Source organism: Apodemus sylvaticus, chromosome 4 (genome assembly GCF_947179515.1).
Source record: "Apodemus sylvaticus chromosome 4, mApoSyl1.1, whole genome shotgun sequence".
In the NCBI taxonomy this organism is placed as follows: domain Eukaryota; kingdom Metazoa; phylum Chordata; class Mammalia; order Rodentia; family Muridae; genus Apodemus; species Apodemus sylvaticus.
Window position 1 is genome coordinate 130,156,357 of NC_067475.1, and position 15,716 is coordinate 130,172,072.

The 15,716-nt window shown below is 40.5% G+C and overlaps 1 protein-coding gene across 1 annotated transcript in view; it reads right to left on the reverse strand.

The window, feature by feature from the left end:
* Fat4 (FAT atypical cadherin 4) overlaps nt 1-15,716 on the reverse strand; it is a 131,173-nt gene that overhangs the window by 68,968 nt on the left and 46,489 nt on the right. The window contains exon 3 of the mRNA XM_052180593.1: nt 4,099-4,230. Coding sequence (XP_052036553.1) covers nt 4,099-4,230 — 132 coding nt within the window. The remainder of the gene's footprint in view (nt 1-4,098; nt 4,231-15,716) is intronic.

The window sequence follows — 15,716 nt, forward strand, 5'->3', positions numbered from 1 at the left end:
CTGGACTATCAAAATGATACAGACTAGGAAGCTAAGAGAATTTGAAGATACGGGAACATCTTGAAACCATTATACAAATGATTCCACCCTCAGAAAAAAGCCCCTTCTACAAAACAATTCTCGATAATAAGCAATATCCTTCAAGGGGTAGTCGTTCTGAAAGCAAGTGAAGATCAATGGAGCCCACACAACACTCTGTTCCCCTTCAGAATCAGCTGGTGCTATTTTCTCATAAACAGCTGGAACGTCTGGTCAAGATGCCTGGCTGAAATGGGGATTTTGCAAAGTCCGTTTGTTTAACACCCCAATCCTTTCAAAAGAGGACAGGCCATTAAAGCCTGATCACTGAGCTCCCAAAGGCAGAGCCCTATAGGCATTCAGAGTAAATAGCAATAGCATGCAACTGAGTTTTCCAACCTAAGGTTTTGTTTTCAACAACTGAACCTTTGAATGTTCTGGGCTGTCCTTAGCATGCAGACTCTATGACTGGAGAATTGGGCCTTCTAACACTGAGCCCTTTTCTCAGTGCCCTGCAGTTTCCCTAACACATGAATATTTCTGAGTTACATTAATTAAAGAAAAAGACTCTAGAGACTATAAAACAATAAGTGGATAGAGTTTCCCAGTCATGTCTGTATGCTCAGCACTTTGAAGCCACTCATTTCTCCACCGTCAGTAGCACAGCAATGTCCTGTGTCACCGCAGAGTAAAAGGGCCACCTTGCATCTCAACCCTGTTCTGACAAAGCAGGGGAAGACAGAAAAACACAGCGAGGACCTCAGAGAACAGGAAACATTCAAATGAGCTGTTTCCACGCCAACTAAGAGGTGCAGAGCTGAGCAAGCAAAGCCAGGAGACCAAGGGGTTATCAAAAAATAATTAACATGAACCCATCACAAACAACTCAGGGGGAAAAGACAAATCTGTGAATCTCATAGGGTGCTTTGTGCCTGCTCTGCTTGATACAGGGTCAAGAAATACCAGTTCCTCACAAGAGTTGAAACTCTGTACCGTGGGAACCTCCCATTATATAGGCTAGAATCCCATTGGGCTTCATCATTTAACAAAATAAAGAACAGTCCTAAAGCAGGCTTCAGAGTTCTGGTGGATTTACTAATTTAAACTCTTTGACACACCCTGCTTTTCTAACAAACTCACACACACACACACACACACACACACATACACAAAACCCTGCTTTTCTAACACACACACTCACACACTCACACACACACACACACACACACACACACTCACACACACACAACCCTGCTTTTCTGACACACTCACATATACACACACACACACAGCCCCTGAGTCTGCAGGCACTCCAGTCTTCTCCCTTAGCTTTCCCTCTCCCATCTGGACCTGCTGACAGGAGCCCCCCCCCCATTTCTGCTGTACCCCTTGCACCTCCACCCGGCCTTACCCTGAATAGGATGCTCACACACTCCACATCTTTATGTCTTTGTTAAATTAGATGTCTATGTGATCATGCCTACATTCCTTACTTAAGTATTAAATCTAGAAACCAACTCTCAACAAAAATGAAACAAAAAAACAAGGAGCTTGAAAACCAATTCCGGTGTAAATACCTAGAAAGATAAGGAACCTCCCACGTCTCCTCAAATGTCCTTGTGACCACAAGTGTATCTCAGACCAGCATGAAGGTGGTTGGGCATGAGCCTTGGCAAGGTGCGCACATTCTCGGGCATGGTAAAGCCACAAAGAGAAGCAGACCATGCACACACACAGCTTCCCCCTTGAGAGGGAAGCATCTCTAGGTAACAGTTAACAATGGATCTAACAGTCCCGAGAGGACAGTTCTTAGGAGAGTTGTAGCTGATTAAAACAATCAAATTTCCATATACAATTTATTTGCAATCCACTATAATTTGAGCTGAGAAATCCCATATTAATCATATAATCCCACAGAGTCAACATCCATACCCATAAAATATTTATTAAAATTAGCATAGCTATTGCCCTGCTCTTCTAAAGTGATTAGAAAAAAAACATTTCAGACACATGAGCTTTATTTCTCTCTTCCTAAAATGCAATTACAGCCACTCAGTGCTGATTATCCTACATCAACTGTATGATATTCATGACGCTGTTATATTGAAATTGGAGTTCATAAGATTTCATAAATGGAGACAGCTAAATATGTTGTTCAGCTTCAATAAAGTGAGATAGCTGCTAAGCTTCATCAAATGTTACATATGATGCACAGGACAGGTGTTCAGTCTCACAGCTGTTAGTAATCACTGATCTGGGAATCAATATTAATATTTCTTTAAACAAAATGAGATAGCAGACACAAATGCAAAACACCAAAGGTTTTCTAGAAGAGAAATATAATTATCTAAAAATTTACATTCTATTCAATTCTCTTTTACTAAAATTAACTGACTAGACTAAATTGGCTGTTAGGACTAGTCTGTTATTTATTTATTATTTCTTTAAATTTTTAATTTAGTATTTTTGGAACAGGGTCCAATTATCTAGTTCCGATGCCTGGCATTCACTGGGTAGAGCTAACTGACTTCCAACTCACAGAGATCCACCTGCCTCTGCCCCTAGATTAAAGGTGAGCATCACCCCACCAGCCTTGTTCTACCCACTATTTCAGTGTTTGATAAGTGAATCTAGGAACCATTTAATCATAGTTTAAAAAGTCAGATGTTCAGACATCACTGGAGTTGAGGAGAGAAAGCCAATACATAATTATTCAGTGTTAAGTAAGTGAATCTATGAACCATTTAACCGTAGTTTAAAAAAAATCAGATGTTCAGAAGTTCCTGGAGTTAAGGGGAGAAAGTCAGTTCTGTGTGGGTTTGGCTGAGGGAAGATAGGAGGGTTTCCTGGTGTTTGAGAAGGGTTTCCTCTCAATTCATTAGACCACTCACTAAAAGCATTAATTAAACCTTTCACTAAGGAGAAAACAAGCAAACAGATTTTATGTGGAGAAATGTAAATTAATTATGTAACCTTCCATGCAATTTGTAGAATGGCTATTTTAAATCCTCACTCACAATAAAATACAGAGGACGATGATCTATATTTTGTCCAAATTGCACATTTCCCAATAGGTGTGAAATTTGTTCATTCCAATAAATTGAAAACTCACTAGTTTTCTGCATGACAGCCTGAACTAAATATTACAAAGTACTAATTTACAGAAAAGTATATGACTATTAAAAATATAATGATTTTAAGGTCACAATAAATATTGTTATTTTTAAATTATTTGTTTGTTCCCAATCACAAATAAAATAAAAAAAATAGATACTTGCCTGCGATGAAAAAGAAAACAAATGAGAAAATATAAGAATAAAGACACATGTTAGATGCCTTTAAAAAAATATATTTGGCCATGAGATCTAAACTGCAAAGGACAGACACCTGAATTACTGGGGAGAAACCAGCCTCTTACTGGCTGTATCTGGTCACGTTCTTTTATCTTACTAGTGCTGGGGGTATGTATGGGCTTATATAGTTGTGTGAGTGCAGGTGTAGGTCAGGGGTCAACTTAGATGTTTCACAGGGATTACCCAACTTTAAAACTAACTTTTATTAATTTTTGTTTCATGAGTGTCCATGCAGGTCAAAGAGTATGTTGGACCCACTGGAGCTGAAGTTTCAGGCAATAGTGAGCAGCCCAAGGTGGGAGCTGGGAACCAAATTCAGGCCCTCTACCAGAGCAGCCGGGGCTCTGGACTGATGAGCCCATCTTGCACGAGATCTTGATTTTTGAGACAAGGTTTCTCACTGAGACCCAAGGCTCATTAAATAGGCTAGATGGTCTGGACATCTGGCCCCAGACATCCATCCACCTATCTCAGCTTCTCCAGGAGTGAGGTTACGAGCTAGCACTGCTTTGGATTTTTCATGAGGGTGAAGACACTTAAACTTGGGTCTCCATGTTTGTGAGACATGTAGTTTACAGATTAAGTATATCCCACTCTTATATCACAGTTCAAACATGCTAATAGATGCTCTCAGAGAAAGAACAGAGAATTTGTAGCCTTGGTCACTGACACTAGATCTCCCGTGCACCTGGAATTCTGAGTCACTGTGATTAAAGACAGAAACTACCTCATCGGCATCCATGGCAGTCAGCTGCATAATCCTCGAGCCATCACCAATGTTCTCTTCCACAGTGAGATCCAGGGTGTCTGTTGGAAACACTGGGGGGTTGTCATTGATATCTTGAAGTGTTATTTCGACCTATAAAGAAAAAGAAAATAAAACAATACGTAAGGCCTCAATTGGAAATGCAGACCAGGCGTCCTTGGATCTGTCCTTCCCTAAAGGAATAAAAATGTATCTCAAAAGCAATCTTTCTTGAAAGAAGGGTATATAAAATATTCATAGGAACACTTAAGACCAAGCAAATTGCATCTGATTTGTTGATGGTAAATGTTATTAAATGATCACAATGGAATTCAGACTGAAAATGATTCCCTGAGAGTTGTTACTGCAACCCCTAGTGAAGGTCTCCTAAGACTAGAAGTTATCTTCCAACCATGATGCCATCTGACACCATGGGTTTTTTTTTTGTTTGTTTGTTTTGTTTTGCCTAAAATGTTTGCACAGTAGCAGCTAATGTCTGGAAAATGAAGTCATTCATACATTAGTTTAAGAAATACTTGAAATTTCCTCATGTAACATCAACTCTCTAATTTGGGGAAGGGGGACACAAAAACTACACACTTGTCCATCTTGACCCCCATTTACAGTAACAAACATAGACCAACCTTCCTTTTAGACCCATGGATCACAAGTATTAACTGCTTTGTTTGAGAGGTCTTAGCTAGCGTTCGTTTCCTTACCTAAGTAAAGTTTTCAGAAGAAAAGATATATGAAGTTTAAATAACAGCTTCACCCTGTGTCTCTATTCTGAGTTGGGTAAGAGAGGAAGAGGCTCTGAAACAATGGCAGGCATCTACCAGTGTAACAAATGCTTCCTGGGAGAAGATCACAGCTCGAGTTGAGAAGGACAGCCCAGCCAGCCAGCAGGGGCATATTTCTCACAAACCAGTATTCTGTGAGACTCTGTTGTTCATAGCTCTACTGCCAAGACCCTATGATATCCAGGAAATAAGATGAGGAATGAGAAGGAGATAGCCAGTCAGAGGGTATGAATCTCCTCAAGGGACACAGGAAAGAGGAAGAGAGCCTTAGATGGAGACAATGTCACTCGCTGACCAAATATATTGGGGAAATACAGGCAAATTAGATAAATAGGTGGATGAACAATGAATAAACGAAGAAAATATATAAAATGAATACTTAATAATTGCTGTGAGCCTCTTTTCATCTTAATGGACAAGATTTGCTCACCAGCAAATGACCCAACCCAATGTTGCCATCTGGGCGAAGGCAAGAGAGGCCCATAGAGACCTGCAGCTTGTCTCTCCACTAGCAACGGCTTTCTTCATCTGCCCTCTGAGCAGAGTTCCGTGGCAGCTGGAACTGTCCTTCTTAGAGGCAACCCAACCCAGCATCGAAGCAAATTTTCAAATGTGGTGGGTTTACAAACAAATTAGATTCTGCTTTCCTCCTGACTGAACCTGAATACTTTTATTCTTTTAGCCTCAGTCCCCCATCTCAAAATCATGGGCCTATATAGGAAACTTTGAAAGACATATGCACTTCCATGAATGCCCTCATGTGACTGAAAACTTCGGGTGTTGATCGATACTTGGCACCTTGTTTGAGACAAGGTCTCTTGTTCACCACTGCATTCTACAGGCCTGATAGCTCACCCAGAGAGCATCCTGTCTCCACCTGCCATCTTGGGGTAGGGAATCTGGGATTAGAGATGTGCTGTAGTGTCCTAATTTACATGACTTCTAGGGATTTGAACTTGGGTCCCCACACTAGAACTTTAAAAACTTCGCAGACTAGTGCTTTACCCACTGAGACATCTCCTCAAATCCCCGGAAGAATTATTGCACAGGTAGCTGCTAGCGCAGTCCTCACCTCCAGAGTTGGTTCTTGGTTTGTCTCTTAAATCAACATGGAATGCAAGAAAGTATTCAACATACACGCACTTCATTAAGGAATCTAATGATAACTATGGTTTCATCTTTTAAAAATGACCAGGATTATACTAAAGAAGGTCTTTAAAATTATAGTATTAATTATGCCTTCATGTGTCTTTGCTAAGCTTTCATGTTTGATCTCTGTTTTATATACTATTTCAAAACAAATCATCCCACATCTTCATCCAGACAGTACAGAAACCATTGACATAGGAACCAGGCCACTGAGCCAAGCATAGTCCTTTCTGTGCTGAAAGAAATGACGGCCCCAGTGTGAGAAGACAGCTCAAGGAATTCCTCAGAGTGAGGAGACAAATTTCTCTGACCCACAATGTCAACTGTCAGTTTCCAATAGGGGAGGGGATATCAGTGCTTCGATTAGCATGCATGTCTATAATCACATTTCAGCCTTTCCCTTCAAGGAAGAGTGTTCTGTCCTATTTTCTTCTGTGATGTTGTGGCTAACAGGCCCAGCACTCATAGACTCCGAAAGCTAGATGATAAATGTTGGCATGACTGAGCATACCACAGGCAACACAGTCCAGATTCCAGAAGAGGATAATTTGGGTATGTGTGACAATGTATTTATAGCTTGGATATATTTTTCAAATATCACTCACTGTGTTTGTTGGTTACGCACAGGTTTCATAGTAACACTGCTCTGTATGGCTTGCAGCTAACATGAACTGTAGTTCTGGGTTGATACTAAGCTTGGGACCTTCACAACCTCACACCTAGCTTCTGTGAAGGTTGTTCACACACACACACACACACACACACACACACACACATACAAGCACACATATCCATACTCACCTGAAAGACACATGCAAACACATGTGCACACACACTTATCATAAAACAATGTGCGGTATTGTGCTACTTCATTTACTATAGCTATAAAAATGTAGAAGGCATCAGAGTGGAGGAAGAACTTGTAGCCTGTTTAAAGTCTTAGCCTCCTATCAGCCTTTGCAGAGCAATTCTCAAAATGTGGGAAAGACATTTTGTGTTCTTTGTAAGACTATAAGATGCTTAGCACACTGAAACTTCAGAGTTCCATTCATTTGCAAGACCTATTAATATTTCAGGAATCTGAAGGAGCATCATGTTCAGTTCATTTTGCAGGCAGTGTGAGCCAAAGCACTGAAATGCAAAGTGTTTTATCTAAGAAAAACAATGCTAGGCCACAGGCCCATTGAATTTTCTAGAGCCAAGTGCAGAGTCTGGAATGCTGAGTAGGCTCAGGGATGTGCCTGAAGCCACTGGCCTCTGCCCTTGTGTTAAAGCAGAAACCTGCTGTGAGAAGCATGTCCTAATTCAAAGCAGCGTGAAAGTTATTTTTGAGGAAGTTAACATATAAAGAGTTATTCTGAAAGCTATTTTGTTAAGGAAAAAGAGAGAGAAGAAATGAAGAATAAAGAAAAGAAAGAAAAATAAGATGAAAGAAAAAGAAGGAAGAAAAGGAAGGAAGGAAGGAAGGAAGGAAGGAAGGAAGGAAGGAAGGAAGGAAGGAAGGAAGGAAGAGAAAGAAAGAAAGAAAGAGAGAGAGAGAGAAAAGAAAGAAAGAAAAAAGAGAAAGAGAAAGAGAGAAAAAAGAAAGGGAGGAAGGAAGGATGGAAGAGAAAGAAAGAAAGAAAGAGAGAGAGAGAAGAAAGAGAGAGAAGAAAGAGAAAAAAGAGAAAGAGAAAGAGAGAAAAAAGAAAGGAAGGAAGGAAGGATGGAAGGAAGGAAGAAAGAAAGAAAGAAAGAAAGAAAGAAAGAAAGAAAGAAAGAAAGAAAGAAAGAAAGAAAGGAAGGAAGGAAGGAAGGAAGGAAGGAAGGAAGGAAGGAAGGAAGGAAGGAAGAAAGAAAGAAAGAAAGAAAGAAAGAAAGAAAGAAAGAAAGAAAGAAAGAAAGAAAGAAAGAAAGAAAGAAAGAAAGGGAAAAGAAAAGAAGCAAGGGGAAAGATTTTATCCATAGTTTTTCCATTTTTAAGAATTCAATCTGTGGCTTGTGGGAAGATGTTCGGATAGTTCTGTCTTTGTACTACATCAAGTTCAATTACTCATTCAGTAGAAAGCTTGGGGTATATGTTTCCAATGATGTCATAGTATAGATACAAGTATAATTGATTGCTTTTAAAAAACAGATAGATGTTTTCTTCCTAAATGGTGAATCCCTTTTAAGCACTAACAGTGAAATAGATGGAGAGACAGGAAGAACACAAACTATGAAATAGCAGCCCACACCATGTCAGTGCAAAAGCATGTGGCTGAGCGGTAAATAGGATATAACATCTCATTTAATCTTTGTGGGACTGGTACTTTAGTTTGATCCCATGTGCATTATTACACACATGGATTTATAGAAATTATGAAAAGCATTGTATCAAAAATAAAAGTTAAGAATTCATATGTATTGCCTGTATGGATATTGAAGGATTCCATCAAGATTATGCAAAAGTACATTTCTTAAGGTTTTCTGTAATTATGTGCGTGTGTATGTGTGTATATGTGTGTGTGTTAATGTTAAGTGTGTGTATTTGTGTGCTTTTGTATAGGTATGTGTTTGTATGTATGTGTGCATGTGTGAGTGTGTGTGTTTGAGTGTGTGTGTGCACTCACATAGGTATTATATCTACAGAGCTAGGGATGGAGTCACAGGCAGTTATGAGCTATTCAGCATGGCTTCTGGGAGCTGAACTCAGGCCCTTCTGAAGTAGCAGTATATGCCTCTACCTCTGAGCTGTCTCCACAGCCCAAAAGGTGCAACTTTCAATGAACTGGTTTTTTTTTTCTAAAATCTCTTTCAATAGTAGAAGGTTATAGGTCAGAATTTTCTCCATATATCCACAGGCTGCTGAAGCTGGCATAGACTGAGCAATGCTCGTTCTAGAAGCCTGGGGGTCAGGGATTTCCTGGATGTCTGCTGCTGCTAGATTTGGGAATATTTGTAAGAAAGACTATATTGACATATTTGAGGTAAGAAACTCAAATCTAACTATCACATTCACTTTTGTCTCATATGTACCTTCTACATACAGCTGAAGGTCATTTTACGCCATATTTTCTGTTTGCCCATATCATGACAGCTTCCTAGGGGCAAGTGTAGGATTTTCCACTTGTGGCCACACCTCATTGCTCAAAACACTGTGTATTTCGAAGTACTTTAGATTGTCAGAGTAGAGACTCTCAGTCACTGAGACTCTCCAGTTCCCCAAACCATTAGCAACACTCAAAATAGTAACTCCTAGATTCAGAGATTTGGAAAGTATAAATCTGTCTTGTTCATATTTACAACCCACTCATGGCCAACAGAATCTTTCTTTGGGGAACTTGTCTTTTAAAGCAACCCTGTTTTTAGATGTTTGCAAAGATGGCCTGTTGCTGGAACATGAGGAACATATGGATTGAAGCTGTTCGCCCTACAGAGGTAGCTAGAACCAGCCCCATCCTGTTGTTTTCCTAGCTCCTTTGCATCCCCCTGACTATCAAGTATCTTCTTGGTGCTACTAAACATGCTGTGATAATCTATTGACGCCATGCTCATAATCACGACTCAAACATTAACAAAGCGTGAGATAAGTATGACTTGTCTAGAATGGGTTCCATCTGTGAGAGCATGTGGGGCTTCACCATGGCAGAGGCTGCCAAATTCAACAGCACAGGGATATTCCAGTGAGCATGGTCCACAACAGGCCATCACGTTGACACTTCGATGATGACACTGTGCTAAATGGCACCTCAGTCACTGGCAAGCAGACTGGATACATACTACTGAAAATCACTGAGGAAAATATGCTAATCTTACTGAGAACTACTTTTATTTCATCACAGTGAAGTAGATGCTGGAAAATGTCCACCTCCTCTTCTGTATGGAGGTCCCATCCCTTCTTCATTCCGGAGGGTCCCACCCCCTCTTCCTTATGGAAGGCCAACTGTAACCTATCCAGGATCTGTTCAGTCCTCATGTCTAATCAGTCACTTCCTCTGACCCTGAAAAGAGGAAAGCGCCACCTTTCCTGCTTGACCTGAGATGTCATGTGGATTTTACATTTCCCAAAATGCCTGCACAGAGCTGCACAGAAAGCCCACGGATTGTTGGGACGTGGAAGCAGACCGTCTACCCAGGAAACCAGAGAGCAGCAGTTATTACACAGACAGCAGGGTGACTCATTAGAATCACTGCTCTGGCTAGATAATCAAATTTAGATTTAAATATGTTAGTATCTACTCGGACTAGATCCAGATATTACTTGATTTATTTCATTCCATGGGATTGGCTCATTGATTATGCCCTGTGAGCAAATCTTTGTTTATTAAACTTATATGAAAGCCTACATGTGCTATAATAACCCCCCAAGTGCTAATTCATTATCAGCCAGAACTCTGGCATTCTGCTTTAGTTTTGTTTTGGCTTTTGATTGTAGATGAACTGACCTGAGAGCTTCATCCATAGAACACATGACTGACTCCAGTTTAACATCTCGAATAGAGACTTAAAACCTGTCACAAGTGTAACAAAAACCAACCCCCTGCTTCACAGTGCTCTGTTTGGCTCTGGCCTCTGCATACTTTCATTTCTTAAAAGGAAAAACGACGACGTTGCTGTGAAGGAGCCACCCAGCTGCTTTCAGTTTGTTCCCTGGGCCTTTCCCTATTTGGGGTGACCACTGGGAATTCTGTTGTCACGAGTCTGGGTGAAGCTTACCCTGTGTTCTGAGCGGTTGGTTTATCGTGATTCGGGGCCAACATCCATTAGACTTTATGAGTGACTCACATTTTAGTTATGAGAAGGTCTTAACAAGGAACAGCTTACATTTAAATGCCCAAATGTCAGGACCACAGCGTTTGGACTACGGAGGCACATGGGGTCATGCCCAGCCTATGAGCAATACGTTCAGGCATTTATTTATTTATCACATAGAACTGACCTAATTCCACAGCCTGTGGTTGTAAGAGTATATGTCTCGTCTTGAAGATGGTCTAGAACTAAGAACCTGGAATCCTGGTGGTAGAAATCAGACTTTGGCGGAAAGACTTCGCATCCCACAGTTATAGCCTGGAAGGAGCTGTGTGGGAGATGTCAAGAAAGCCAAGGGGGCCTGAAAAGTTTGTCCTGCCTTAGCTAACCTCACACTCTTGAAAGCTGAAATCTGCATGTGCATTCTGGGAGCCTGGTGCTCGAGCAGGCCAGAAGAGGGGGAGTGGACCCCCTGGAACTGGAGTTACAGCTATAAGCTGCCTTCCTTATATGTGGCTGCTAGAAACTGAATCCAGGTTCTCTGTAAGAGCAAGGGGCGTACATAAATGCTGAGCCATGACTGCAGCTCTTGGCCATCTCTTTCCCCACTTCAGAACTGCAATAAAACCAGGTGTGGCTGTTATGAACCATAATTCTTACATTTGAGAGACCTAGGCAAGTGGCTGTCCAGAAAGTCGATCTTAGCCTAAACTAGAGAGCTAGACCAATCTTAAACCAAATAGCTGAAAGAAAATCCTAGAAGACTGGATAAACGGCTCAGTTGCTAAAGGTTTTCTCAATGGGACGAAAAAGTCATTTCATAAAGAATGCAATTTCCAGGACCTATGTAAAAACTGTGGGCTTGGGGGTGGGCACTTGTAACTTCGGGTGTGGGAAGGTGGCTGCCCGGGACTCCCTGGCTAGTCACCCTGGTCTTTCTGGAAAGTCCCATCAAGATAACCCTGTCTCAAGAATTTTTTTTTAATTATAAAAAAAGGTGAACCACGTCTGAGATACAACACTCAATATTGTTCTCTGACATCCACATTCATTAGCAAGTATACCTTCACATATGCACATACACACACACACACACACACTTGCACCACCTGTAATGCACACCTGCACACACATTTGCACATAGCACACATATATGTGAATATGAATGAAAACTGCATAAGACTTTTAATAGAAAATAAATAGTCAACCATTATTTCAGGTATACATTATATTACAGGAAATAATTTAGTAAAAGGTAAATTTTAAAAGGGGTAAGGCCCGATAAAAATTAATTTAGTCATTAGTTACTTTGGAGTATACTAAGCTACTAAGTATTTCAGCATTTGAAACTTTGTGCAATTTAAATTAAATCACAGGTGTAGGCACCTGTCTGTCATCCCAAACAAAGATGGGTTGCTCTAGTCCAATTACTACTGAACATTAGGGAAGAAGGAAGCATGGATACTTTCAATTCTTCAGTTGTGCTTTTAAAACAACTTGAAAATCACATAAAGATCTTCAAGACACAGCTTGTTACCCATATACGCTACATGGATGTGACCATGTCCAATTAAATTTCTCAAACCAAGCCATTATGCTAATCTCTCGCCACTAAACTCCCAGAGGCCAGCAGCCAGCAGCATATGTTCTTGGAATTTTGATGCATTTCTCATAGGCAAGAAATACTTGTGAGTAACAGGCAGGCTTGGAGGGAAGCCAGCCAGCGGTGACAAGGGTGGCCAGGAGGGCAGGCACAGAGCAGTGAAGTCCCATTCTGGAGTCAGCACCCTTTCCATAGCTCACTAAGTGTGTGGTGACAAACAAGAAACTGGAGGCCTGGCGCTCTCAGTGTTGCTCAAGTCAGAACCAAATAAGGAATTCTTCTAAAGCTGCCATACATACCCACGAGTCAACTTTGCCTGAAACCGACACTGCCTAATTCTACATTTGCCCAGATTCCTGCACATGCCCTAAAGTGTACACAGACTAGAAGATGGAATCAAATGATGTGTGGCTTTCATGTGGAACTTAAGGAAAATTTTATGTTCCTTCAAACCAAGCCCCATGCAAAAGCACCCCAGAATGCTCTTTTTTGGTAGATGTTGATCTGAGTAAGGGAGAGATGCATTGCAGAGGGAAATTTTATAAAAATTATAAAAAAATGACAAAGTTCTATGGAGATTGGGAAACTCATGTTTTCCCTTGCTTGGTGGCCTTTAGACAACACGATGCAGAGACAGCATCTACTCAGACCAGGGAAGAAGCTGGCAGACAGCTTGGACTGTGAAGAGCTCGTTTTGCAAGCCTGAGAACTGGAGGTCCAGCCTCAGAACCAGTGTAAAAGAAAGCAGAGTAAACTTCAAAGGTGGTCACCATAACGACAACTAAAATCTAAATTTATACAGAAAGGAGTGGTGAGTCAAATGTATTCAAAGACACACTGGAAATGACAGCCACTTCAACAAATGCTGGTGGGGAATCTGCGCATCCACATGCGAGAAATGAACCTAGATTCCACACCTCCACCCTAGACAGAGACTAACTCCATATGGATCAAAAACCCTGATGTAAGATCTAAAACATTGAGTGTAGTTCCGGTAAAGCATCCAATCCATAATGCCTCAAAGAAAAAAGATAAACTACCATGGAATAAACCTAACCAAGGAAGTGAAAGCCCTCTATAAATAAAAAAAAAAAAAACCTATAGAACACTGAACAAGGAAATTGAAGAAGACGGAAAGATCTCTCATGCTCAAGGATTAAAAACATCAAAATCCTGAAAGGTCCGATCACACAAAAAGAATCTACAGATTCCAAGCAATCCTGATCAAATTTCTAGTGACAAATATATATATATATATATATATATATATATATATATATATATATATATATATATATCTTAAAAATTATATGGAAACACAAGAGACCCCAAATGAGGAAAGCAATCATGAGTAGAGGGACAGTACTGGTCCATCCTGGCCACACCTAATCACAAGTTACACTAGAGCCATTGTAATAAACATGGCATGGTGCTGCTGGCACAAAAGCGGACTCACTAATAATGGAATAGAATAGAGAGGCAGGATGCAAGGCCTGCAGCTACATTCGCCTAGTATTTTTGATAGATGACAAAAAATACACAATGGAAAAAGATAGTATTTTTGACAATGCTTGGAATCCTAACTAGCTACTCACAGAATTAAACTAGATCCTTGTTTCTCACTCTGCTTGAAAAGCAACTCCAAATGGAGTCTTCCAAATAAGATCTGAGAAGCTGAAATTGCTAGAGGGAAAAGTGTGGCATAAATTCAAAGTACATGCATATGTAAGGATATTCTGAATAGAATTCCAACAACTCAGGAGATACAAGTGATAATCAACAGGTGGGGCCTCACACAAGTAAACAGTGGTTGTACAAGAAATGAAAGTGTAAATCAAGTGTAGAAACAACCTACAGTACAGGGAGACAAACACAAGTTTGAATACTGTGGCATGAGACTGAACAGATAGATAGTTCTCAAAAGAAGAAGTTCTAATGGCTAATACATGTTTTAAAATATCGTCAATATCATTATTAGAGGAAATTATAAGAGTCCATCTAACCACAGCAGAATGGTTAGCATCTAGCAGACAAAAGACAGTAAATACTGTGTAGGATGTGGGTAAAGCAGCCTGCTTGTTCATCAATGGTAGGACTGTAAACTGATGCAGCCACCATGGAGGTCAGTATGAGGATCCCCCACAAATCCAAAGGTAGATATCCCATAGGAGTCAGCTATTCCACTCTCGGCATATACCCATGAACTATAGATAGCTTTTTTGCACATTCCTGTTTATGGTGGCTCTATTAACAATAGTCCAAAAATGGAAATAGCCTATATGTCCATCAATTCAAGAATGGATAATAAATATGTGCTACATGCACACAATGGAATGTTATTTAGTTGTAGGGAGGTGTGCCGTCCACCAATGCACACTTCCTTAGGCTAGATGCCCTTCAAAAGGCACAGAGAGAAAATGAGGGTCCATCTGAATGCCTTGAATGCTAGACTGCTGCACGTGGCTTGAAGGTAGACCAGATGCTTATCAGCAGCATGTAAACTGACACTGATAATTTCTTAAGCCCTTGGTACCCTGTCCATCGCTGAGACTTCAGTGCTGCTGGAAGCCCAACTTCCTGAATGTACATTGGAAACTAAAAGCATCCTGCGAACCTCAGTCTGTTAAGAGCCCAAACTGCTTGTGGCTTTGTTCGCCTTTATGTTGTCCAGTTGTTCATCTTACTCTGCATCACGTCAGTCTGGGGTACACTTCATACACAGCCCACTAGGCTATGCAACACCTCCCAGCTCATGGGCTGTTCCTCGTTTCTAGCACCTGACAGCACCATGAAGCCAGTGAGGATGATCCTGTGTGTTTTCAGTGCTGGACAGCATTAATTTTTTTATTGTGACCAATTAACAAAGATCACTTTATTGTAATGATTTCACAAAGAAAAATACAACACAACAGATTAAGATTGCCTGACAATCATGTGCCCAGCCCCAAACTCTGTGCATCTCGGTGAATCCTATGCAGTTAGAACACCAATTCTGAAGTGGTTAAAAAAAAAGGGGGGGGGGCTTTTACCCTGTCACTGTCAGTTACACTATTATCATCTTCCTCTAACATCAGTGATAAGGATTCCTACTCTGTACCCTCTTATTCAATAAAGGGCTCAATGTCTCAGCTATATAAGTTATATAAGTGAAAAACACAAAGAATAAATATGAGAAAGGAAGAACTAAATTATCCCTATCTACATATGCCCCAATATAATTTACTATAGTAAATACTTAATAGCATTGCAATAGCATTGCAGAATGCAAGTCAACACATACATAGACACACACACACATCACATCACACATCACACATCACACACACAGTGCATAATAA